The 25763-nt window shown below is 47.2% G+C and overlaps 8 protein-coding genes across 8 annotated transcripts; 4 read left to right on the forward strand and 4 right to left on the reverse strand.

Annotated features, from left to right (window-relative positions):
• Positions 1-268: 268 nt before the first annotated feature.
• Positions 269-1541, reverse strand: BDV37DRAFT_286716 (pepsin-like aspartic protease; the record flags this gene model as incomplete). The annotated part of the gene is made up of 3 exons (XM_032087968.1): positions 269-1205; positions 1262-1383; positions 1443-1541. 3 exons carry the CDS (start codon positions 1539-1541, stop codon positions 269-271), a joined length of 1158 nt encoding a protein of 385 aa, XP_031937665.1.
• A 1368-nt stretch (positions 1542-2909) lies between these two features.
• On the reverse strand, positions 2910-4295 carry BDV37DRAFT_209604 (Dyp-type peroxidase). Its single transcript, XM_032079983.1, has one exon. It carries the CDS (start codon positions 4210-4212, stop codon positions 3070-3072), a length of 1143 nt encoding a protein of 380 aa, XP_031937666.1. The 5' UTR covers positions 4213-4295; the 3' UTR covers positions 2910-3069.
• A 1667-nt stretch (positions 4296-5962) lies between these two features.
• Positions 5963-6486, reverse strand: BDV37DRAFT_286718 (CVNH domain-containing protein; the record flags this gene model as incomplete). Its single annotated transcript, XM_032087969.1, has 3 exons — positions 5963-6054; positions 6128-6292; positions 6345-6486. 3 exons carry the CDS (start codon positions 6484-6486, stop codon positions 5963-5965), a joined length of 399 nt encoding a protein of 132 aa, XP_031937667.1.
• A 2360-nt stretch (positions 6487-8846) lies between these two features.
• On the forward strand, positions 8847-10971 carry BDV37DRAFT_257988 (amino acid permease/ SLC12A domain-containing protein). Its single transcript, XM_032083004.1, has 4 exons — positions 8847-9230; positions 9293-10463; positions 10523-10634; positions 10696-10971. The coding sequence occupies exons 1-4, from the start codon at positions 9036-9038 to the stop codon at positions 10871-10873; spliced, it is 1656 nt and encodes a 551-aa protein (XP_031937668.1). The 5' UTR covers positions 8847-9035; the 3' UTR covers positions 10874-10971.
• Positions 10972-12573: 1602 nt separating this feature from the next.
• Positions 12574-13209, forward strand: BDV37DRAFT_209628 (uncharacterized protein). Its single transcript, XM_032079984.1, has 3 exons — positions 12574-12776; positions 12832-12860; positions 12917-13209. Exons 1-3 carry the CDS (start codon positions 12621-12623, stop codon positions 13143-13145), a joined length of 414 nt encoding a protein of 137 aa, XP_031937669.1. The 5' UTR covers positions 12574-12620; the 3' UTR covers positions 13146-13209.
• Positions 13210-13667: 458 nt separating this feature from the next.
• Positions 13668-15057, forward strand: BDV37DRAFT_274536 (U4/U6 small nuclear ribonucleoprotein PRP4; the record flags this gene model as incomplete). The annotated part of the gene is made up of 4 exons (XM_032085250.1): positions 13668-13888; positions 13947-14269; positions 14320-14615; positions 14674-15057. 4 exons carry the CDS (start codon positions 13668-13670, stop codon positions 15055-15057), a joined length of 1224 nt encoding a protein of 407 aa, XP_031937670.1.
• A 1624-nt stretch (positions 15058-16681) lies between these two features.
• Positions 16682-17834, reverse strand: BDV37DRAFT_274537 (DUF3129 domain-containing protein; the record flags this gene model as incomplete). The annotated part of the gene is made up of 5 exons (XM_032085251.1): positions 16682-16969; positions 17022-17194; positions 17245-17292; positions 17455-17664; positions 17720-17834. The coding sequence occupies 5 exons, from the start codon at positions 17832-17834 to the stop codon at positions 16682-16684; spliced, it is 834 nt and encodes a 277-aa protein (XP_031937671.1).
• A 4992-nt stretch (positions 17835-22826) lies between these two features.
• BDV37DRAFT_286722 (tetratricopeptide repeat protein) lies at positions 22827-25593 on the forward strand (the record flags this gene model as incomplete). The annotated part of the gene is made up of 2 exons (XM_032087970.1): positions 22827-25199; positions 25255-25593. The coding sequence occupies 2 exons, from the start codon at positions 22827-22829 to the stop codon at positions 25591-25593; spliced, it is 2712 nt and encodes a 903-aa protein (XP_031937672.1).
• Positions 25594-25763: the final 170 nt, after the last annotated feature.

Genomic DNA, 25763 nt, shown 5'->3' on the forward strand with positions numbered 1-25763 from the left:
ATGCCAATACTTTCCAATCTAAGCCCATTAATATTGAATGGCACGTTTAGAGTGCTACTCAAGGAACTAGTATCTTAGCTGACTTCACCAAGTTTTCAACAATATATACCATAATAAGAGGATGATCACTAACTGTACACAATACAACACAAATCGTGAAGATAATAGTCACTAATGTGCTTTGAACTCCGTAGATACGGCTATAAATGACCCAAATACAACTGTTAAATTGAGCCCCCTATTCAATATGGGTTGAAATCCCCACCATTCACGGCCGCATTCCCGCTTTCAGCTTTCCAAATCCAATGCGAGGACGATAGTCCGTCACCGCAGCAGCTCCAAAATCCCACACAGTATAGAAATGTTGAAGTAAAGGCGTGCCGAGAAGGGCAAAATCATTACTCCCGCTGTCATCGAAGGGTGGATTGCATGCATCCTTCCTGTCGGCAAACCCAGGCTGGGCCAATTGATCGCCGGTTAAAGTCAACCTGGGGTCTGCTTCGGAGTCCCCGAAATGGAAAGTAACAGACCAGCTCGAGTTGAAGTCCCTGCATAGGGGTATATAGCCATCTTGACTAATGGCAGTCCAGTTCATGCCAATTGATGTGTAAAGCTCTGAAATGGCATTGGACGGTACCTGTAGTGCTCCAGCTCCCGTGTCGAACACTGCCCTACCTCCATGAATCTTACTTGTGGCTTGCCTTTTGCCTGCATTGCTTGACCCGGTAATCGACGAGAGAGTGGTGCGCCACACCTGGTACTCTTTTTCCAATGCCAATGGAACATATGTCAAGTCACCATCGACATACTGCTCCTCCTTCGAGCCGCCGATTGTGAAAACACCTTCCGGGTTTGTACCGGTATCCTTGAACTCTTTTCCATAGTAGATCGCAAAGCGGGGCTCGTCAAGGTGACCCTGCTGCATGAGGGTCTCGACCACGGTCGTGGTGTTCGCGACAGCAATAGTGCTAAAGGCTAATCCCAAGAACCCATCTGCAGAGATGAATCGCCAGGAGGTTTCATTCGCAGCTAGGAATGTCTGGTTCCACGTTAACCCGATGTCCCCCTGCGTCCCAGCCGGGAGGTTGAAAGTATCGGCTACTCCTGGGCCGGCGGTCTTTCCTCCGAAGTAATCAATGCTTCCATAAGCCCCTAGAGACGTGCCAGTCGAAGAGGCAGAAATGTTGTAGCCTTGCCGGTCAAACCTGATCTAGTTAGCTTTGTTGCTTAGAAATCTCACGGTTATTCATGGACGTTGTACCCGCTTCCATTCGGACAAGTTGTTGCGCAGTTCTGGTCAACGACCCATGTGGATGATGAACCGGTATCGAAATGAAGGAAATGTGTTTGAGAAGGTGTCCCGATATCTACTTCCACTGATGCCTGGAACCATTGGTTACGTTAGCTTATGCTGAATACACGAGATCAGGCTATCAACCTACATAACTATTGCGAAAGTGAATTAGCAGATCAACAGTCGCACACCACGTTGATGGTAAGATTGCGGCTACCACTGCAATCCGGTATGAATATCGTGTCATTACGACTCCTATCGATGCTCGTTGATCAATGAAATTGAAGTTCGTATCTGTTCAAAGGCGAATGGAGAGACAGATAGAGTTACAGATGCAAGAAAGGGCTACGTTCCTTATGCCGACATCTGGACCAACAAACTGAATTTATATCCATCCTGTCGCCAAGGAACTTGTCCCTTCTTACATCTTCTGCGGGATATCGACCATGAGAAAAAAAAACAGACCATCCACTGGGGAGAGCAACCCAGACACCAGCGCCTACGAAAAGCGAGAAAGTGAGATTTTGCGCTGTCGCCATAGGTTAGCTACCAAACACCATCATGAATGTGAAACATACCGTCGGATCTGTCCCCGGGGAAAAGTCGCGTTGATTGAATATACCCAGCCGTGTCCTCTCGGGCCGCTTTATATGGAACCTTAGGCGAAGATCGCTGAAGAAGACGAATGCGATAAGCATGTGGTGAACGAATTAAGTTCTTGGACTAAAGATCTACAGGCTCGGACACCTCGGAGCCCTGCCGCAGGCTCCGAGCCCTATATTAGTGTCTCGGACTTCTGAGACATTGTTTCACGGATGGACCTGCACAGAGTAGTAATATGGGCATCTACCTGCATTTACGGTCTTGTTGGAAAATACTTAGAGCAGCCTAACGCGATTTGGAGTATACCTCGGAAGATGAATTCAGGCAATTACCAAAACAGAGGAGATAACCTGTACGAAGATTATTGGACTCAGTAGCTAGCTATTCCCAGGTCAGATAAACGCATCCCGTGAACGCGTGGCCAGTGACCTGATCGCCCCATCCTCACTGGCGCACTAAGCTTGTTTGTGTGCTTGGCTCAGCAATATATCCAGGTAGTGAGCAGTGGAATTAAGCAGAGCGACATGCAGTGTCTCGTAATTCAAAGTAATGGTGAGATCTTTTGTTAAAAGAGACAGCATTCCGTGTCATGCTGAGTATGTTGAAGGATCTTAATACCTCGGTTGAGAAGGCACCAGCGTGTGTGAGCACATACCTATGTACCTTGTGATGGTAGCGCCCAAGCCTCTACTCCGTACTCGTGTTGAAAGACACTATTTGGTGCTACAGCGCGTATGTGCTAAATCGAGTAATCTTACCAGCGAGGTCTATCCTGCGCTTATCAAACTCATATTAGTTTTAGGAGCGGACTTTGGGAAGGATCGAAATAACTCGGACATGAAATTACTGTAACAAGCATGTGCTATATTCGCACAGGATACCAAGTAATAAACTGGGGCCGCTTTATGATACACGTATGCAATCCCTAAGCGCAGGCCTTACAGTTGTTGTGAGCCTGCTGGCTATCAACTCGCAGAGAATGGCTCTAAGGGAGCCTTTTCTAACACTATCTGTTTATCCATTTTAGCCAACATGTATTGCGATGTAAGTCCCGGCTTCCCTTCTATAGGGACGAACAGGCATCTGGTTTTAGCCCGCCACTACGCAACTCCAGCAGTTCCTCGAGGGTGGAACCAGAAAATTCGAAGCTCTGCTACCACCCCGGTAGGAACTTAATCACTCTCCAACCCGGCCAGGACACTGGCTGGCGGTGCATAAAAGGTCACTCCAGTCAGTGGCGTCGAGAAATCGAGCAAGCGGTCGTGTAAGCCAGGAGGGCTTCCGATGAACATGCGCTCTAGCATCTTTTCAATAACCCACAAGCGCCGAGTGTATCCAATGAAATATGTTCCAAACTCCCCCGAGCTAGGATTCCCGAAAGGCATATTGTCACGCAGAATTTCATGCTCCTCTCCATTCTCCTCGATCGTGGCAAGAGATTTGTGTGACTGTTGTTTACCTTCGTCGGCATCATCCAACTCGATATTCTCCCACTTGGTGCGGCCGATGATTGCTTCCTGCTTCTCGGAGGACATAGACTTCCATCCTTGGAGGTCGTGTACGTACTTCTGCACCACGATGTAGCTTCCTCCAGTAGCGGAGGTGTCTTCTTCAGCGACAAGGAGTGTATCGGAGACTGACGGACCGGTTGGGTTGGCTGTGCCGTCGACAAACCCAAGCAAGTCACGCACGTCAAAATACCGGAATCCGACCGTCTGATCGACAACCGTAACGGAGTCGCCGAGGAGGTCCATCAATTGGCGCTCGAACTCGAAGCATAGGTCACGACGATCCGAGCGGATGTGGAAAAGCAGGTCGCCGGGGGTGGACACTGCGGTGTGCTTTTTGCCCTTTATCTCACGGAATGGGTGCAGCTCGGCGGGGCGAGGAAGACCGGTAAGGCGATCCCAGACGTTGCTGCCGATTCCTACGGTACATGCGAATTGGGCAGCGAGGTCGCGAATAGAAACGTTCTTGGAGAGGTCATCGACGCTAGCGAGAGTCGAGCGGACGGTTTGAACGGCCTCCGAGTCATCCTTAACTGACACGACGAGGAAGGTTGCAGATTGTGTCAACGGTGCGTCGACTCGTTGGGGCTCGATTGGGGTGCGACTGCTCATGTTTGCGGTTGTGGCTGGTAAACGGGTTCTCAATTGAGGGGTTACAGGACTTCGGACCTGTCTTGCCGACGTAATCCCAGCTGCTCGCTGGCTTGCGATGCTGTTTTGCAGTGGTGGTTTAGGCAATGGACGATTGCGGCACCGTTGGGAAACTATATTGTACACGATGTTCCTGCTTCTGGGGATCCAGTTCATATTTTACCACCATCAGCTCCAGCGGACCTTGTCTGACACGAGTCAACCCTGGAAGTCACTAAGGTCAGGACGGCGACTCGAGCTGAAGTGGAGCATGAGGGGTCAAGCAATTGAGGGCTAATCTTTGATATATCATATCACACTTACTCCTTTCGGCGTTGACGTCACTACTGCCGCTCTGGATTGGTTGCCCATGTGATCATACAGTAATGGACAAACCCTAATTGGTCAACGTGTAAGAGTCCTCTTCGATGCTCTGTACCCAGGAGTGTGGTCCCAGATGGTGAAGATAGAAGGTCAAGACGCTCGTTGCGCATGTGGCGATCGAGTCTTACCTTTACCATAGCCATACAATGTTCATATATGAGAAAAATACAGCGAGTTTCTTCAATATATACCTCATACTTGCATACCACAACATGGCTAAACAAGATCATCCCATTTCAGAGTCATTTCCTATTGGCCACTTAGTATTGCCGGATTAGGCTTGGCTTTCATTCCTGCAGACACTACTCTAAAGGTGGTTAGGTAGACTGGTCCGTGCGTAGAGTCGTGTCGCGATCTTTGGCCAGTCTGCAGGCCAGATTAAGTGACAGCATTGTTCTAGATGCACCGAATACAGGCACAGATGTCCAGTCTAGACAAAATTAATGTAGAAGTCCTTCTGTACACCTCAATCATGATTTAATTCACAATCGTTCATTCCTACTATCTCCAAAGGAAATGTTCCTGAGTTCTCTGGCTTGAATCATCTACTGACAAATTGAGAATAGGACTTTCTACATAATGGGGTTTTCAGACCAGGTTTTCTCAACTTATCGCATCACTCTCCGTTCTAATTCCTTAATATGATGAGATACTCAGAAGGAACGGACCTCCAGAACAGTCATTCGTGCCATCTCGTTACGGCCACCCGACAAACTTCACAAGTTAATTCTCTGCTTAAGATAACAAGTCGTTGTTGAGTATACCAAACCGGAAATATTGATCGAGTTTGATAACACTCACTGGGGTGGAGTGGAGACAACTTCCAACTACGCAAGAAGCTTGGCTATTTCAAAACAATGGAATGATACTGGAAACAATACTGCAGCTGTAGTTGAACACAGCTTGTTCCATGTACCACGCTACTTTCGATCTTCTCTATGATTCTTGTTGTAAACCCTTTCGCCAGCCCTCAACGCTACCTTCTCTACATACCCCGTGACGTCTTCTTCCAGAAGGGCTTTTCTTTTTCTTTTCCTTTTGTTTTTACCTACAAACTGTGCACTACGACATGGATTGATTGCCTTGCTTTGTTTTCATGTTTAGAATCACGCGGCCAATAAGGAGAGAAAGAAGTCACTGGACTGATCATAGCTTAATGTAGAGTGCCGGGGTTTCGGTACTAAATGACCAGTTACTGTAAGTTAGATTCAGACTGTCGTAAGTAATAAAGCTTTTCTTAATCTTGATAAATTTTACAGGTCTTGAGAATATGTATCCTAATGGGAAATTGAATAAGAGCCAGACATGGTGATACCATATATGAGCTGGATTAGCTCCAAATCTATGGGCTACGGCCGCTGACCTCGTCATTCCCTCCAGGCTGGCGGTCTCTTGAGATAGGGATAGACGATGTTATGTACCGCAATGGTGCAGCCCAACAAAAGCCTCATCAAGTAAAGTCTTCCATGTTCAAGTGGCATTTAATAAGAGAACAACGGTGCTGTCCCTGTAGACTTCGACAGTACGCACGCTTGGTACTACGTTATAATGGAACGAGTAGCTGTAAAAGACCTTCATTCAATTCATCTAAGACGCTCGCATGGCTATGCAGCAAGGCGAATCGATTATTCACACCTACAGCAAAATAAGCAGATGCTACAGCAAACCAGATAATGCTTTGAAGGACTTACATTCCAGACCAGATTACCGTTATCGTTACCAATGTACTCGTCGAGATTTATGCTCTCAATACGGTCGCGATAATTTCCACTACCCATTTGCAATTCGGCCTTCAGATACGGGACGTGGCCATCGGATTCCAAGTAGACGTTTCTTGCAGTCTGGGTGAAATTCGACCCAAGCTCAAAGAAACCTGTTCGAGGTTAGTTCAGTTCATCGCCCAAAGATCGAGGCGGGGCACTGACCCTCATGATTCCCAATCCTCTCATCGAGTTCAATTTCGGTATATCTCACGTTGCCTGACTCGCTTTCGGCCTCACGTGAGAGAAAGGTCTTGCCATCCCGGTTTTCGAGTTTGATATTACAGGAAGATTGAGAGAAAGACATGTTGGGTAGGCTAGAAGCTGTTATGGAATACGGATGGAAGCAAAGGTTAGAGTTATAATGACTGAAGAACTGCCTGGGATATTGTGAGCCTCTTATAACTTCAATCCCCCTCTTCATATGTCCAGGTGGAGGGGTGGAGAGCCCCCATCCTCGCACTCAGTCCCTTGGCGACTGTCTTCAGATGACGTGCCGCCGACGAAAACAGAGATCCTTGCCAAATGGAGAGATACTGGACTACCACTATTGAGCAGTGCTAAAGGAGGCTTGAGATGATCCAGCTGAAAGATGGAGTAGTTGTATCTAGCCGGTCTCTCTGTCCACCAGAATGTAGAAATGGAGCGGTATGAGAACTTTACTAACTTCCAGCTGAGATCGATCCACGATCGATCTGCGGAGTACGCCTTTCCTATTTCTATCACATGAAACACATATCACCATAAGTTAAAGATTGGCTAGGAGCTCTAACGGGGTATTGATGTCTTGAGTATTGCTTGCTAGGTGACCCTGACAGTATAATTGAGGTACAATTCGAGCCAGCCCATTAATGTTATGCCAAAACGACAGAAGGCCAAGAAAAATTACATAGATAAATAGACACATAAATAAAATAAAATAAAATAACCTCGCAACTAGTCAGGTCACCACTCGATTGACCGCCATTTGTAGTAGGGAATAATTCGTCGTAAGTGGAGGCGAGAATTGAATGAATTTAAGCGAGAAAGAGTGGCTGCAAAATGACGGGTCCAGTATATGTAGGGCCCCTCATCGGCTACATAATATATTCTAAGATGTTCTGATGTGTGTCTAAATCCCGCTGGAGGGGTAAGTCCTCTCCATTCAGCTGATATTAGCAGCAATATCTACATCGTACACCAGTTCTGTCCACGTAGGATGATTTTCCATAAAAGAATGGCACGGTGTAATTTTGCAAATGCCCATATTTCGCTAGAACAGCTATCTATCTCTTCTTTTGGGTTTAGACTACAACACATCTACTAACTTCGGCATCGTTCCCTTGAGTCTAGAAACCCCGTGTGGAATATATCTTCTTCACGTTGACTGTGGGCCCGATATTGACCTAGACAGACGACATCATGCTAAGCCCGATACGAGAAGCTTATTCCGTTGGTTTCCATGGATATTGGTCTTAGCTGCCGGTTGATGACTTTGGGAACATGTCGATGATCGTGTTAGACCGATAGTCAGACCATTTGTGGTGTACATATCGATATCCTCCGACCTTTCGTGATACCCTGATGTAAAGTAGGCTCTATGTCTTGATCTGTTCTTCTCGCCATCTATTCTACACAAAATGTATATCGCGGGCGCTTGGCAGAAGTTCTATTTGGAGGCATTCCACTTGCCTTCCAGTATCCGGAAGGTCCCTGCCTGCCATGGTAGCTGACTGTTACAGAGTAGTGATGGATCCACTTTTAGTTTCAAAGTCCGCTGGGTACTGGAAGTAGAAACGGGACCAACAACTCGGAACTTTCTCCACTATTTTAATATCTGGGGAGGCTTCACAGCCAACTATGTCTGTTCTTTGGCTGCTGTATATCCTTTCTATGACGGACTGGGGACGTGGGGTAATCCGATGATCCGGTGTTGATCGTAAACTAAAATTATATCAGGAATAGCCTGACTAATGTGTTTTTCTTTTCCAACTACCAGCACCAGGGGGTAGCTTACTTATACCATTTGGAATCCGTGACTGGTTCGATTTTCATAATGAAGGTCGTTCCAGCGGATAAGCACAGAACGCACTCTGCCGTCGACCAACAGTTGTCGCATCCCAGCAGAAATGGCTCCTGGTACGGAAGTTGAAGTTTACTGATCTGTAAATAGGCTAGGGATAACCAGATGGCTCCCCTAGGTCAGCAATTATAAGTATTTGTCAACAACGTATTTCAGTTCCTCGATAGATATGACAGACGTACTTATGGTAACGGCAGAGTGCTGGTAATGGAAATAAGCGGAGTTATAGACATAAAACTAGGACAAGCGGCGGCGTTACACTAAATTATTGTCCCAAAGGATTGGACACAGGGTACTATATTTCGGGTTCTAAATTCTGGTGAATTCACTAACTATGGTATGAAAGAAAGAATAATCAATACTGTATTGCTGGTTTGAACTTTTGGGTTATGCTTTTCTTAGAGCTGTCCAAGTTTCTCAAGAAATCAATTGTGTAGAGACGCAAATGATTAAAGTTATAAATAAAGATGCTGGAAACCACGTAAAAATGGTGAGGTGTTTTTATGTTGGGGTTTTGTTTGCTGCGTGTGCCTTGCCCTAATCGAGGTTTTTTTTCTCCCGTACCCTATAGTATGAACTGCTATAGCACAGAGATAGATTAACTACAGCGACTAAAGGGTAAAACCCCACAAGGCTAACATGCAGGAAACATTGCTCACTAACCAGTCGGATGGCGTGCTTACGTACAATTTATCATCTCGCGGAATTATTTCCCAAGGGATGCGCCGATCCAAAAACACGTTTCCTTTCTTGAACCTCCAAGGGGGGAGGGAAAAACCAGAATTGAACACAGAATGGCGATACCCTTCAAGGGCCCAACGCAACATGATCGTGAGATATCGCCAAATCCCCAGCGCGGAGGGAGCGCTCCAGCGATCAACGATAATGAGCAACAACAACAACAGATCGTCTCCCAAGAGGAACGCGAAAATCTGCACCGCGGACTGTCCCAGCGACATGTCCAGATGATCGCCATCGCGGGCGCCATTGTATGTGAATCTACACCATCTTATCCCGAATTACCCATGAAATAACGCATTCGAGCCTCTAGGGAACGGGACTTTTCCTGGGCCTCGGCGGCGCGATCGCGACAGGCGGACCGCTTGGTGCCCTACTCGGCTACATCTTCGTCGGGCTGATTGTATGCTGCATTCAATACGCTTTGGGCGAGGTCTCTGCGCTGATGCCGGTGACGGGTTCATTCGTGCGACACGCTGAACTGCTGGTCGACCCCGCGTTGGCTTTTGCGATCGGCTGGAACGTCGTTTATGGCTCCTTCTTGGCCGTGCCGAGTGAGATTTCCGCGGCCGTGGTGATGATCCAATACTGGACAGACATCAATGCCGCCGTATGGGTGACCGTGCTAATCTTCGTGTCCGCTGGCGTCGCCATTACACTTGTGCGTGTGTACGGTGAAATCGAGTTCTTTTTCGCCCTGTTGAAGATTCTGTTGGTGGTCTTCGTCGTGATTCTCGGTCTTGTCATCGATCTCGGGGGAATACCTGGCAAGCCACGACTAGGCTTCCACTACTGGAAAGATGGCCTTTTTGTCGAGTACATTACCGGTGGCGCATGGGGTCGCTTTCTCGGTTTCTGGGCCGTGATGACCAACGCCGTCTACAGCTTTTCGGGTGTAGAATCCTTGGCGATGGCAGCAGCGGAGACGAGAAACCCACGCCACAATATCCCCAAAGCTTGTAGAAGAGTGTTCGTGCGTGTGACTATATTCTATCTAGCCGCCGTTTTAGTCGTGAGCATGCTAGTCCGAAGCTCCGACCCAAGGCTGCAACATGACTCTGGCACCGCCGCAACGAGTCCCTTCGTGATTGCTGCCAGCGACGCCGGCATCAAGGCGATACCCTCAATCGTCAATGCGATCTGTATTACTTCAGCATGGTCAGCCTCCAACCAAAGCATGCTGGCGGGCACACGAACACTCTACGGTCTTGCCGTCAAGGGACATGCGCCTAAGATCTTCCTGAAAACATCCAGCTGGGGGGTACCATACATGTGCGTCGCCGCCCAGACCGCTGTTTCCTTCCTGGCCTACATGTGTGTCTCAAATAGCGCCTTGACCGTCTTCTATTGGTTCCTCGATTTGACAGCGGCTGGTGTGCTGGTCTCGTGGATTACGATCGCATTCAATCATATTCGCTTGTTGCAGGCGCTACGCGCACAAGGCATTCCAGCGACGGAATTACCCTGGCATAATCGCATAACTTGTACGTGTTTTATCACCTGGAGCTCTTGGGATGCTATATATCCGACTAACACTTTGTAGACTTTTCTTCGTGGTTTGCTTTTATCGCCTGCATACTCATCCTCTTCACTGGTGGATTTACCGTCTTTACCGCCGGGAATTGGGACCCTGCCTCCTTCGTGTCGTCCTATTTGTATGTGATACTGTTTCATTATTTTCCATGTATCCGGACAAAAGACTAATAATGAACACAGAGATATCCCCCTCGTGTTAGGTGTATATGGACTCTACAAGTATATTCGCGGGACGAAAATCATTCCCTTGACCGAAGTACCAGTTCGTCAAGCGCTGGAGGAAGCACGAAATGATCCGGAAAATGTACCAATTAAGAAAGCTAAGGGGTGGAAACGGCTTAATGTTTTATGGGCATGAAGCTGAAAGTGATAGATATAGTGGAAACACGGCTCCCACGAGGATACGTATATGCATGCATTGATATAGACGGCAATATATTCTGGCATATTTTAGCGGTAGGTATCGTCAAGGATGGAATTCGTATGAACTAGAATCGATATGATTCAATATCGTCTTATTAGTACAATTATCTGTTCTTCCTAAGATATAATCATGGGTTCATAATATTAATATCTTATGTGTATTGGCCTTCTGTTCTTCTGCCCTTGCCGTTTTAACAGATATCCCCTGGTCTAGACTGGGCGGTCTCCGTGTATAATTATACATTCATATGAATTAATATAAATCCTAGGCAATAGCCCAATGTGGCCTCCTAATAACCCATCGAAGCTTACGAATTCTTCTTTCTTGCAGGCTCTCTTAGCGCTGGCGGTCCCAGGCCAACAACGACTTATCAAACCCCTCGTCCCACTGGCAAAGCGATACATGTGCAGTCAGATATTATTCCTACATGTCTTCACGATTATGAATATCTCTTATAGAACAGAGTCCAGGCCAATATAATCCAAGATGAAGCCATGGTTGTCCATATAAACGGACTTACAATCAGCACTTATGATCTGGTATCCCACAAGCGCAAAGTCTTAGATCCATCATCCGATAGGCAACCGCCATAACCAACGACGAATCATTCGCAAAATACCACTATAGAGTGCTTTAACGACAACCACCCTAGTACCATTCCTTGGGAACAGAGGCATACTGCCGGCATAGGAGGTACGCATCGTTTCTGATACCTTGATTGTGTTGAATTCATATCTTAGAGTAGCCCGAACACCTTCAAGACTGGTCGGTCTGGCATGCTGCAGGGCTCAATTGTTACTACCCAAATCAGAATGGGAAAGGTTCGTGTGATTTCTCCATATTACTCAGATGGGGGTTGAGCTAACATACTGGAAAGTTTGGTCTCTCACTGACGATATTCGAGAGAACGTCAGGGTGGACTATCTAGCACATAAAATGGATTCACTATGGGTAAACCAAAATCTATTGGATTACATGGCAGCTACGAAGTCTAAACGTTGTATATCTCATTCGGTATAGCACTAATAGACTAGGTACATTATCGAGCAGGAATTCATTACAGGCGCAGATGAATCATGGATGCTACACAAACAACCCAGTGGAAGTTCTTTTGCCCGCTAGTACATAGTGCCTTAGTAACTCGGTGGATAGAGAGCCGAATGGATCCGAGTTACATGAGGCGGCTATTCCGCTGTGGAATGATCTCTTTGGTGCCAGGTGCAGGTGCCCCAAAATTAGGTGCACGTTCTCCACCCACACAAGCCCGGGTCGTTCTAGACTAGGGCTTCCTCCTATGGGTCAGGTCTAAGCTTGTCGTTTTATGTCCAATGCATTATACCTAGTACGGACTAGCCACAGCCTTGGAGGAGGGGAGGCGGTACAAGGATATAGATCCCCGACCAACGAAGCGCCCAATATTTTTATGTAGGCATATTGGGATGTTGTCACTTCGGTATATTTCATTGGCTGTCGTAAGTCAGAGATTGAAGCGCCAACATGGCGACACAACGAGATGCTCGAGCGCATGAATAGGTTGTTACTACTACATATAAAACGGCCGAATGTACTCCTGTTCTTACGCTTTTCCATTTAAAACATAAACCTCTCTGATTTGCAAATATACTAATTTTCTTTGATTCGACGTGTTATCAATTTTCAGGTATCCAACACTACCCTTACCATGAGTCGCAATATTACGAGGGGATTCCAAACCGCCTCTTCCACTTTTATTCGGTATGCTGGTTCTCAGCTTGAGGAGCTTGTAACCACAAACGGCCCTGATGGCCCTGCATGGTCGCACATGACGGACACCGTCTGTCATGAAATTGAGAAAGCTGTCAGTCCCTCTACCAGGCATAAAGCCATAGGCTAATTCTACTGATTGTTTTCAGGACTCACGGATTACTGTGGCAGACATTCAGTACGCAGACATATTGATGACTATAGGCACGGGATAGTTCCTGACATTTTCTGTAGGGGTTCTAGGGCTCACAAATCTTCTAAAGATAGGGAGGATAAGGAGAATGTCATAACAGTTGGGTTGCAAACAAACTCAGGCACACGTATTGGCTCGCTTCATGTACATCTCAATGGCACTTTCAAATTTTTCGCGTCTCGCGCAGGAAGGGAGGGAGGGTATGCCGACAAGATTGCACAGGCCAATATTCCAGGTTACATATCTAGTATGGAAGAGCGAGAAGAGTAGTAGAATCGGCTGTTAATGGCAGATGGTTACTGACTGGATATATTGTTGGATGCGTATTGATTAAATTGATCATTGGTAACGATCCTCTTTCTCTGGGCCACGGCCCTAACAAACCTATTCGGGATTTAGTGGGGTCAGAGTCAGTTGGGTCTCCCGGTTTGATCACATGATACCAGCTCTTGATGCCTCAGGCCCACAATGACCCTGTCGCACTAAATCCTGACCCCTTCGGAACTGGGACCTCCGGGAGCTGCATACCACACGGCTGAAGCCAGCGAGGGTTGGGTGCAAGGAAAACAAGAACCTCCAAGATAGTATTTAGTTAAACTATCACATGTCCACTTGACTTCATGTCTTTGCTCTGAACCAGAGCACATGATGCACTGGACTTTAAGTCGTTCTGCAAATGCTCTTACTGCATTTAACAGACTAGCCTTGACGCGTCGGCTGTCTTCGACTATCTGTCGCCCATTTATCATCCCGTCGTCCCATAGTCCGCCAAGCCAGCAGCGCCGAACGGTTATGTCATCGCCCCAATGGACATCTGAACCAAGGGTATTTCCGCCTGCTGGCTTCGGTTTGCTGGATACCTCCGTGAAGATCGAGGAAGAGACGTTACCAACCTATCAGCCGGAGAAATACTATCCAACGCAGATAGGAGATGTGCTCGATAATAGATACCAAGTCCTCGCTAAGTTAGGCTACGGTGTCACGTCAACTGTTTGGTTTGGTCGTGACTTGGTGTAGGTGCAATCCATTCGCTCAGTTATATTCTAGTTTTCTAACAGCGGCGCAACGTAGCGAGTCCAAATACGTCGCTCTGAAGATCTTCGTAAAGGACAGGGAGAGAAACCATGAACTAGATATCTATAACCGTATCAACTCGGTGGAGACTGATCATCCAGGAAGGAGGTTTATTCGCAAGCTACTCAATCATTTTACTATCGCCGGCCCCCATGGCCAACATATTTGCCTTGTCCATGAGCCTTTAGGAATCAGTGCAAGCGAGGTGATGAAATGGATGCCTGGGCAAGTGATGTCCCTCGAGGACCTAAAACCTTGTATACGGCAGTTACTTGTGGTATTGGATTTCTTGCATTCTTTAGCGCACGTGGTTCATACGGGTATGCAGTACTCTTCTCAAACTTCTGAGTCTGGGCTGAATTACATATAGATATTCAATTGAAGAACCTCCTTCTTCCCACACCGATGCCAAAGGCTCTTTCCGACTTTGAAGAAAAGCAGATAAAGGCACAACCACCAAGGAAGGTCCTACCAGACCGCACCATCTACAGGTCGTCACGTTTTCCTCCTGGCGATGGGTTACCCCTTCTGAGTGACTTTGGTGAAGCTAGATTTGGTGACGAAGCGCATAACGAAGACATTATGCCAAATCCCTTTCGGGCACCTGAAGTTATTCTGAAGTCGAGCTGGGATTACAAGGTAGACATCTGGAGTGTTGCCATGGTTGTAAGTAAACTGCACCTACACACCAGCTATACTGGTTACACTAATACTTCTCATCAAGGCATGGGATATTGTTAGCACGTTTACTCTGGTTTATGGAAAGAACACAGACGGTGTATTTGATGACCGCGTCCATCTTGCCGAATTAGTTGCACTTCTCGGCTCTCCCCCACCCGAGTTTCGCCAACGAAGCCACCTTAGTTCTGTGTTTTGGGATCACGGAGGTGAATGGAAGGGATTGGCCCCGATACCTGATAGGACACTGGAAGGTTTGGCCATCGATGTCAAGGGCGAGGACAAAGAAGGCTTCTTGCGATGGCTCCGACGGGCCTTGCAATGGAATCCCGATGACCGACCAACAGCTCTAGAGCTCCTGTACGATGAATGGATGATGAAGGGACTAAAACTAGGCAATGCTAGCGGAAGTGCTACGTCTAAGGGTTGAAATGTATATCTTCTCATCCGATTGTCTGTGTAGTCCGTAACATAGAAACTTAGCAGCAATGTGAAACGCTCCAGACTATGATCCTATCGAGGATTTCTTTGCTGAGCGGAAGGGGTATATAAAGAAATCATGGTCAACGTTTGCGGAGAACCCTGATCAAGGCTTTCATACCTTCCTTGGGAAATGCGTCCAGGCTGTCGGCGAACGGGAAAAAAGTAGGGAGAGATTTTTCAATATACAGATATAACAGTAGAGCACAAAGGTAAGCCGGGGTATTTATCAAGCTTATCGGTTATGCCCTGAGGCATGTGAGCCATTGAGGGAAATGATACAGACTGGGCAAAGTAGAAGAACGAAGAAACTATTACGTTAGAAGGTCCCAATCGCAGAAGCGAGAGAGCTTCGACCGTATCAGATAATGTACCGCGAGTGGGATAGGTTTGAGAGAATACCTGCCGCCTCGAGTCGCAGCCGCTGAACACGCTGTTCAGCCTTTTGCATCGACGTGTCAGATGACGTATCGGCCTCGCAACCTGCAGCTATAGCAGGGAGGTGGCCAGCGAAACGACCGACGGAAACGAATAGCTAAGGATTCAACAATTAGAATCAATTTATCCTCAAACTATTTGGGTACTGATCTCTATTATAGTACGGTCCCAGCAATATTTAGCCTAAAAATATGCTAATAGCTGTATTCAAGTTCGATAATATTACTCAGAAATTTATATGTTCCGAGAGTTGGCGAGTTTGCTTTCCCATATATATCCCACTTATAGATATCACAAACAAAACGACGGGCAGTCCCAATCTGAATCTGGTTCTGAATAAAGAAGTCATCGGGGTTAGAATTAGTGAGTAGGAGATCAAGATCCATGTGTTTCTTCAGCACTACATCGCGAGCTCTTCGAATATCGGGTTTGCACAACGCGTCATCGTACTGAAGTTCAATACAAATGTACCGCACTGACCCACACTCTCAGTGTGGCAAACAAAGATGAACGATGTCTCTATTTGCCAAAGAGCATCTCACCATTACAGTCTCCCATGCGATGGCTAGTTGGTCGGCTTTGGGGGATTCATATCTGGCCCAGACTGTTGTCGTCCGTTTCGAGTCAGCCTATTGCCTTTTTTTAAATTAGGCTTAAATGTTCTACTTTTATTATTTTACATTGAAAATTCCTATAACTGTAGTAGTTTTGCCTCAGATAGCTAACAATAACGTGTTTATTCTACCGATAACTCAGTCGCACTTGATGCAGAATGATTTGGTGTCAAATGTAACCGGCTCGACAGTAGTTAGAATATAACAATAAGTGCAGGGAATAGCTAAAGGAGTTAATCAGTCGATGAAAAATATGTTCAATTAAAAATAGAATAAATTAGTTCGTATTTAAACTTCGAAGCGCTTCGTGATCTATATATATTATAGGCCATTGGGCAGCCATATCAAACAGCCAGCAGATCTCTGGACCTGTACCAAATTAAGTAGACGGAGTTTGGATATAACAAACACATGCGGTGATTAGGAAGCGGGTCTGCGGACTCAACAGAAATAAAAAGCAGAGCTATGAGACAAAATCACAATATCAGAAAATCGCAAACCCGACTCAGTAGTTAATGGTCCTTAAGATTGCTCCTGTGTGAAAGCAGCAGAGCCTCCGAATGGACCGGAGATAGCGTTGTTGCGAACCCGCACGATGCAGACGTTCTTAGCACCTCCAACGGTTGCAGTGCACTTCATTCCCTGAGGGACCTGGACCTTCACAGCATAGTCCATGGTGCTAGAGGTCGAAAAGCCAGCAACTCCAGGGATGTTCTGGATGACTCGGGCGCTCTTGAAGGCCTTGGGGTCGGTGCCTCCACTGGAGGGGTCGATTTCAGCAGAAAGCGGGCCCGCACCGTCCTGGTTAACCTGAAGTGATGTCTTAGTCTTTGCTTGTGTGCGTCGTAATATTTTGGCTTACCTGGTGGAAGATCATAGTAACTACACCGTCCGGTGAAGCAGTAGGGAGACCAATGCTCGCGCCCTTTCCTGAATACATTTGCATACCGTTCTCCTTGGCACCTTTGCCAGTCACTGTACCGGACTGGGTTCCTGGAAGGATGGCCATGGCATCATCGATGGTGGATTGAATACCTAGTGGTTTTGGTTATTATTGTCCTTATGAAATGTGAAGGAGCTCTTACTCTTGATGGTTCCGCCAAACGGTGTCGCGTCCGCAAGGTCCTGGATACCTATAAGCTATTAGTATATCCCTAACAGTGAGGCAGTGAAAAGTAAATACCATTGAGGACAGTACCACCAGCATTGGTAACAATGCTCGCAGCATCGTTAATCAGCTGACGCCCTTCGCAACTATTAGCCTAGTCAAACCGGAATAGAGGGCAATATCTCACGTCTATGACTGGCCGGAAGACGAGAGCGCTTCTGCGTCCCACCGCTCACAAAGTTGTTGATAACAGTGGCAGGGTTAACGGGACCGCCACCGAGAGTACGACCCAAGGGGGAAGCCTTGACGCTTCCAAACTCAGCATCTCGGATGATAGCCGTATCCTTCTGGGCGCCACATGCGGCAGATGGGCAATCTCGGGGGACTCCATCCTGAACTGAAATCGTCAGTTAGTCTCTGCGTCATGATATGCGCACCACTTAAACACTTACTCGTCAGCCCAGGCATGTCAATGCCATTGTGGCCTTTAACACGGGTGATGAGACCATGAGCTGAAACCTGGCTCACGGCGAGTCCTGTCAGGGCAATGGCCTTGATGAACAACATCTTGAGTATTAATGATTAATAGTTAACCGTGGATAGGTAAAGTTCGCTTGAGAAAGAGATAAGATTCGCTGAGAAGAAGAAGTGGATTGTGTGTTGCTCCAGGTTAACAATGACAAGACGCATGATGCCTTATATATCTCTCAAACGTGCGCATCTCCTATCTCTGCTCCTGCTGCTCCGTGGCTAGTATCTTCCACCAATATCCACAACTTGGACCAAAAGTTTGTCCATGACACATCGAATGCAACCATGTGAAGATGCTTTTCAAACATCTATCAGCATTATGGCTAGTGGGCTTGTAAGCGCGCAGTGTAGTCCCTGTGGAATTGAGTTTCCAGGCGTTACCAGAGTTGCAAAGGATCGGAGCGAAGACCCTGGTCTCGAGGACGGTACTTGGCAGATGATCGCCAGAGACTCCACGTGTTTCATGAAGCGAAGCAAGCAGAGCGAATCATGGGGAAGACCGTGCATTGACAATGTTTGGGACTGAGACTGGGCTCCCGAGCGATCTGTAGATAAATTGCAGGGCTACAGTGGAGCCTGATTAAACTTCTCAGGAACTGAAGTTTGTCTCTGCCTTATCAATAACCGCATGAGCTTGAAATGGTCCAACTCTTACTCAGTCACGGAGTATATGCTTCCCAGCTATTGTCTCAGATGAAAGCTATCGCGAGTTCTCTGGGCTTTTCATAAGGCATTATTTGCTAGATATTACCAATCTAATTGTCGGCCGAGCGCCTTCTTCATCTCTATGTCTCCTATGGCTCAATGGCGATTGTCTTCCTACAAAGTTCCCTGGGGGGAGAAAACCATTACTGGTAGAGTTCCGTAGCGATCAACTCAATGCTTCACCATGTTTCAAAGCACCTCAGAGATTTCCTACTAGACTCAAGCTGCGATATGCTATACCCTAACTAGTAAAGGGGTCAGAAAAAGTATGCTGGAGGGTACAAAAATAGCAACCGTAGGGTTGCATCTGGTGTGGAGCCCTAAGCAAAATTGGCTTTCAATTGGGGTAAAGTTGCGGCCATGAACCCAATCACACCAAGTTTCCCTCCTGATGGCTTATTTAGCTCCCAGATCATGACCTGATAGTCCTCGGGGCAGTCGTTCTCAAACCCCCATGCGTATCAAGGCTGAGGTTCGTGGGGAGTTTGGTCGATCATTGCCCCGTACATGTGACTGCCAAGTCGGACTCGGTTAGGTCGGTTTGTCGGGATACGCGGAGATCTTGAAACAAATGAACCCTTTTTTGTAACTTTTGGAAACAGCCATAGGGGGTGGCTTTCAGCTAGCTGGACTGCCGTCTAGACTCGATGGCTTTGGACCTTGCCACTATTTTCAGGGTTTGGGCTTCCTCACACGGCAACGTTCCTGGCCCGAGGGGCCGAGCCGATTGACCCGGACGACGCTGAAGTTCATGACCCTTAAACCTCACCTTGGTTGAACTTTGGTCTGCGGTACTATATTGCACAAAGCATAACCCCGGGGTATAGATAACCTCAGGTACTTTGATCTGACGGCGTAGAACAAATGGCTGCCTCTACACATGAGGTCCTCAACGACTAAGACCTCTCACTAAAAATAGTTACAATGAAGACTTCATGAGTGACGCTCATCCAAAATTCAGCTTTTACATTTTTGCCGCTCTATGTACTAGTTTCCCATATATTCGCCTTGTTGTGCTCGACATATACAATTGCAGAAATATATTTCTAGCAAAAGTAGTTGATATCGGAGGATCAAAATAACCCGATAAACTCAAAAGTAGGAAAGTTAAATTTTCTTGTTTAGCATCAATTTTTGGACTTTCTACCCTGCCCCACATCACTAGTGCCACCATTATCCAAAGGAGAAACCTCTGACATCTTTACCCAGGAGAAATGTCCGTCCGAGGAGGATTAGTGATATAAATAGACTGCTAGAAGCCTTCGAGGTCGAGGTTTCTTAGCGACTCAATGGCCTTTCCCTTATCGCTAATTCTGGTGCATTGGATATGGCTACATTGTTTCTGTGTTTAAACTACGGCTGAATGTATTTGACCGATTAGGGGTATGTTGACTTACGCAGAGCACTAGGTTGCAATCCGCAGATCGAACAAAAGTGGAGGGACAGCCCACGGTCCATATCGACACCGTTGAGAGCGACATTTCTGACAACTCATGATGCTTTCTGGATTTTCCCTCACAGAATGAATGGCCTGGTGGCTGAAAACTTGCGGTCAGGCAATATTCGACTGTCTGAAACATCTGCGTCTTAGGCTCGTAAACATACTGCCGTCCCAACTGGCTCTAATCGTAGGTAATTATATCTACTGAAAGTTCACTCACCGTCCAACTCTTTCGTAATTACAAAGCTACCGACATAGCCTTGCGAGATACAGTGCCCTATGTTTGGTAGATTATTCCCATGGGTATACAGCGTATGTTCTGTTGAATGTGTTGCTCCGTGTCGCCATGCCATTTCTCCTCTGGACATGAGAGTAACCATTACTAGGGATTCAGCAACCCTGTAGTTGTGTAGAAGCCACTCGCCCTATAGCCATAGATACTACGATTGTGCATGACATTTACGAAACACAGAGCTTATTCTGAGTGTTGCTCGACGGAAGGGTCTATCCCGAAGTAGTTTTCATCTCTTCACCCCAATGTGACATCATACATGAAACCATATCGCAGTCGTATCTTACACATTCACAGCCATCTCAAAGGAAATAATAAACCAAGCTAGCGCCACCCGAGCGAAGGATGTGTATACGGCAAAGGCATCTCAGCAAGAATAGCTCTCCGTAACAAATCCGTGGCATGCTCCAAATTCGGCTCCACACCGTTGGGGAGATAGAAGACGAAAGCCGAGTAGATCCTCATATAATCGCAACGGCATATCCTCATAAGCCTTACATGTCCGTGCTCGACCATAGTCTGACAGCTCTGCAGGAACATTTGTCGATTGCCAAAGCCAGAGTCCACCTCGACCTCTGCGAACCACATGACGAAGTCTGGGAGGTAGACCGATCGGCTCATACTTGTATTTGGTGGCATCTGCTTGGTGGTTTGGTGTGGGTTGGTTTGCAGAGGTCACTTTGATGGGCATTTAGAGTATTATGGGAGAGCAGAGATGGGATGTTGGAGCTGAGGGGCATTTGATGGGATCCAGGCAGCTATAAAGCACACCTGCCTCTTGTTTGCTGTATCCATTGTGAAAGAGGAAAAGTAAAGCTGTCAGCTGTGAAAGCCAGAGCTCTTTGGAATATGCGTGTTCTGAGAAGCAATGACAAATTCATAGCCTCAGAATCTTGAGAGTACCTGAGTGCTCGATTGTATATTTTGTTGTTGTTTGCTGGAAGAAAGTACAATGCACTTGTTGTTTGTTACAGGGAGAAAGCCTGAAAGAAGAAATAGGAAAATTCATAATGCTTCGCAAAGTCCAAGCAAGCGTGCTCTTTGTGCAGTTTACCGATGCTTAAGGGAAAATAGAAGCACTGAACCTTTTAGAAGGAGCTAGGTAACGACCTGCGGTAAGTTCCATATCCGAAACACGCAGTATGGCCAGTTCCTGTAGTAGAGTCACGTAACGAGTAGATGATACAGTACAAAGGAAATAACCAGCTTACTCGGGAGATGTCCCAGATACTTTGAGTTGGAAGCCTATAATAGCAGAATAGTGTCGTAGATATCTGCATGAGCTTTTTCAAGAGGCAAATACTTTCGGACATAAATATGGCTGAGTCCGCTTGAATTCTGGCATCATGCAAGTTGACATATAGAGATTTCTAAAGAGACATCGAACGACCATTATTCTCCCTTTCTCTTCTTTACGCTTTCTTTTCCCAAAAACCTGGAGACGTGAATCAACCTGTCAGTTCACATGGTAGACAACGCTCATGGAGGACGTGCCAGCCCTCGTACACAGGAGTTTGAAAACGGCTCAGAGTGGTGGTATGCTGAGATTAAACTTTATCCAACTGTGAAGCTGGATCGCGAAGGGCTCGAGAAGTTCGAAGCTGCTATAAAATAGGGCCGAGCCAAATTGACTAAAAGGGATAGAAGAGGATACCCGGGTCGACTTTCAGTCAGCTATGGTTTAAGACTCCGTAACGAATATTCTGAAGGGCAGCCTGCACCCGCAGATGCTCGGAGACTCTTGCAAGTCGAGGTTGAGGAGTTGAGAGTGAAAAACCTCCACCCTTTGCCACACACCCAGGGCGCTCTTGGTCTACGATAATCGCTAGTTGGGGAGCAGAAGTCATAGAAAAGCCTTATGTTGTGGCTATGCAATGCTGCTGTGGCTATCTATTCGCTGATGTGATGCTGATGCGCTCGTTGTTAGGGTTTTGTTGGACAAAAGAGGATTATGTTAGATGGATCAACTTCATACTCTATGGAATCATTCAGCAGGATGTCTAGAATATAATCTGTTATGCTTGGAAATCCACACTCCTCTTAGTACCCATCATTGTGGACAGTAAAAGCGAGCTGCGATCGTAACCTAGTACACTATTCACATAGGACGGTTGCATCGCGACGTTTTCAAAAGGTATGCAGACGAGGGCAATAGGTGCTATGAGCCAGGCCAACGCCATATTTACCAGACAAGATAGAAGATGGTATGGCACCAAATTAGTTCACCAATGTCTTGAAAAGCAAACTGCAGTCACAGAAGCTAGGCGAAGACGATGGACAAGAAGACAATACCAGCCTATCTCAGGATGTTCAACATAAGACGATAAGAGATTTATCTCTATGGTCTATCTGTAAGTCCCTCGGACTCCCTCCGCTTGACCAGTTCAAGCTAATCTACAAATCACTCAGCCAATCAACAGGATACCTCGCATAGTCCGGTGGGGATTATCAAAACCACCAATCAATAAAAGGAGTGTAAAGAGGTCTGCGGGGTTCGTATTCCTTCACACTAATGGACATCCGTTAGCCTTGGCTACAAGACTCTCAGCGGATTATCGATCACTCGATCTTATCTACCCCACCTTGACCCATGGAAGATTGCAAGGTTACGAGCTCAGTGCTCCTGAGAGTACTCAGAGGAGTTGCAGCGGCCACATTGTTAGACGAGAGCAGTTATGAGAGGCTCGCTGAGTGTTTTGCCCCTAGTGGCCCAATGGCAGAAGGTGTCAACACTCTCCCCGAGAATGATACTGCCCGGGCTCTTCCTCTCAGTGATTGGCTTGCTATAATTGCAGATATTTCTTGGGGTGACAAGGACAGATGCCTCATAAAACACCTGGCAGACCTTGTGCTCGCGATTGCTCTTCTTCGCGAAAACGGTCGAGGGACAGGGAATCCTAGCCATGCAGCCGTCTCGGACGCGGATATAGCCACCGTGTGGAACATGATACGAGACGCGCTTCTGAGTGACATGTTCCGAGATTCTAATGTCCGGGCATCCCGCAGCGCACAAGGGTTCCTCTCCGTTCCCCTCTGTAGCATAGTGCAGAACGGGAATATCGAGGAGCTTTTTCGGCTTCATGTGTGGCTACCCGATGGACAGCGAGGAATTCCAGAATTTGCGGTCCACTCCCATCAACCATTCGCACAGAGCTGGATCCTTGCTGGTGCTGGAGTGGACCATTCATTCGATGTTCAGCCGACAGAAGATCGTACGGCAGCCACCCATGCGGAATATAGGCTCGTCTGGCAAGATGCAAACAAAACGGATAAGTCCTATAAGACGCATCAAATATCATCTACCGTCGAGAACACCGGAAATTTGGTGCGAGTGACGGCCAAAGGCTCAGCCCTGCACACGCGCAACATGAGCTACTCGATTCCGGCGACTGCCTTCCATCGCACAGAGGTTTCGCCCGATACCTTCCACGCGACGCTATTCTTCTTCGACGCATCGCGCGGCTTTGTGAAAGACGCGCCAGTGTTGGGTCCCAAGGACCTTCGCTCGTCCACTCAGCTGCGTGATCCTGGTGGCATCTCACCAGCAGCGTTAGCGACCGTGGTAGACGCAGTTCGATCATGGGAAATATTGATGGAGCAGGGAGAACAGCATGCCCAGCGCGCTGAGTGGGAGCATGCATTGCGGTCTTTCAGCCATGCTCTCAGTCTCTGTGGACCAGGAGCATCTTTGCCAGAGTCAGCAAACTTCAAGAATGTCGCATTGGGGAAGCTGGGTTATACTAATAGGCGATTTGGAAGATACGAAACGGCAGAGGGATATCTAAAGAGTGCCTTGGATGGGCTTGGTTCCACACCTTTGCATGTCGAGCTTCTTGGTGAACTGGGGGTAGTTTACCGCCATATGAATCGCCTCGAAGATGCGAAGCGAGAGTTCGAGATTCAGTATAAATTGGCAGGGGAGCTAAAGCTAGAACATGCCATGTGCCGCTCCATCGGGAATTTGGCCATGACAAACTATCAGCTTTCGAAGGACCTGCTACCTCTAGCAATTGACCAGTTAAAAGAGCGCATCCGCCTAGCTCGATCTATTAAAGCATCCATCGGATCGGGAGAGCAAAGCCAGGCCATCATCTGGGAGACTATTGGGCTGTCTCGACTGTCGCTCTGCTACACTGCCTGTGGTCTTGCGAAAGAAGCGATTACCGCGGCTTCGGAATCCGTGGAAGCTGCCCTCAGTACCAAAGACCCTACTGTAGTTGCAATGTCCAGGTTTTTCTATGGGCGCGCGTTGTTTCTAAGTGGGCAGCTGGAAGAAGCGCTACAGCAGTTCAATCCGGTTGGGACGTGTACTCCAGCTATGGCACTCTGCAAAGAGCCTTCAGATGAGCACTTAGGGTATTTACAAGAGCTGGTAGAAGCTGGAATTGATTTGGACCTCGTTGATGAACATGGCTATAGTGCATTGGATTACGCTGTGTTTTGCGGCGACAAGCAGACTGAAAACGTTGTTCTTGACGGACTTCGCCGACAGTTTGGAGAGAACGCGAACGACAAGCTCCTCCAGCGACAAAGAGAGGCTCAAGTGCGCAAATGCTATCGGGAATTGTTCCAGGAGAGCCTGCGGCCTATCCTTCTGGAGAACAGGAACGATGTGAACCATCTGCAGCATCTACGACGCGTGTATTCCACATCACTTGCGGCAGACGAAGAGAAAACCAGTGTATTTGACGGGCTCAAATTTGTGTGGTATCAGGACTTTGTGCGTAATGGACGACTTCCACGATCGAACCACGGCCTCACGCAGCATTATCACGATATAAAGCCCGAGCTTGCGCCAGATTATATCGTGTTTATATCATATCGTTGGATCAACGGTGATCCAGCGTGTGTAGCATCCCCGGACGACGCCAATCACACCCAATATCACCGAATGATCCGAGCAATCGAAGCATTCATAGACACGCGCGCCTCCATTAACCGAGAGCGGTTGGGGATTTGGCTGGTAAGCCCCGTAACCCATTCTCTCGAAGTGATGATATGTACTTATCTTTATGCAGGATTGGGCCTGCATCGATCAGGATGACCCCTTGCCTGGGATTGCTGCACTCCCTCTCAACCTTGCACAATGTGATACGGTAATTAGCCTACTTGATGATAGTTACCACAGTCGTTCTTGGTGCTCTGTCGAAGTTATGATTATACAGATACTACGACGGTCATATCAGTTGCATTCATGGTATGAGCATAAAAGAATAGAAAACACGGAGCATTGGGCAATACAGGAGGGACCGTTAGACTTTGAGGCGTCCGTTGCGGGTAAATCATTGAGCTCTGAAGATGATAGGCCCAGGATACTGTTTTTAGAGAGACAAGCGAGATTGCTCGGCCGGGCCTAAAACACGATTGGACCTCTTCTCATTGCTATGGTGATAAGCGAAGTCCTGTGCATTTACAACATACAGAGCGTTTTAGCACACCTCTACGACCCAGTGTTATTCACTAAAAAGCACAGCTTATATGAATATATTGAGGCCAGATGACGTATTCTTGGTAGAATGACTGAGAG

The sequence above is a fragment of the Aspergillus pseudonomiae genome (genome assembly GCF_009193645.1).
Source record: "Aspergillus pseudonomiae strain CBS 119388 unplaced genomic scaffold BDV37scaffold_80, whole genome shotgun sequence".
In the NCBI taxonomy this organism is placed as follows: domain Eukaryota; kingdom Fungi; phylum Ascomycota; class Eurotiomycetes; order Eurotiales; family Aspergillaceae; genus Aspergillus; species Aspergillus pseudonomiae.

Bases quoted from the DNA above. Each gene is read 5' to 3' on its own strand.
- BDV37DRAFT_209604 (XM_032079983.1), bottom strand. From the start codon at position 4,212: ATGAACTGGATCCCCAGAAGCAGGAACATCGTGTACAATATAGTTTCC.
- BDV37DRAFT_257988 (XM_032083004.1), top strand. From the start codon at position 9,036: ATGGCGATACCCTTCAAGGGCCCAACGCAACATGATCGTGAGATATCG. The intron at 10,464-10,522 runs GTACGTGTTTTA...AACACTTTGTAG, and splicing joins CTGGCATAATCGCATAACTT to ACTTTTCTTCGTGGTTTGCT. The intron at 10,635-10,695 runs GTATGTGATACT...TAATGAACACAG, and splicing joins TCCTTCGTGTCGTCCTATTT to AGATATCCCCCTCGTGTTAG.
- BDV37DRAFT_209628 (XM_032079984.1), top strand. From the start codon at position 12,621: ATGAGTCGCAATATTACGAGGGGATTCCAAACCGCCTCTTCCACTTTT. The intron at 12,777-12,831 runs GTCAGTCCCTCT...GATTGTTTTCAG, and splicing joins GTCATGAAATTGAGAAAGCT to GACTCACGGATTACTGTGGC. The intron at 12,861-12,916 runs GTACGCAGACAT...CATTTTCTGTAG, and splicing joins ATTACTGTGGCAGACATTCA to GGGTTCTAGGGCTCACAAAT.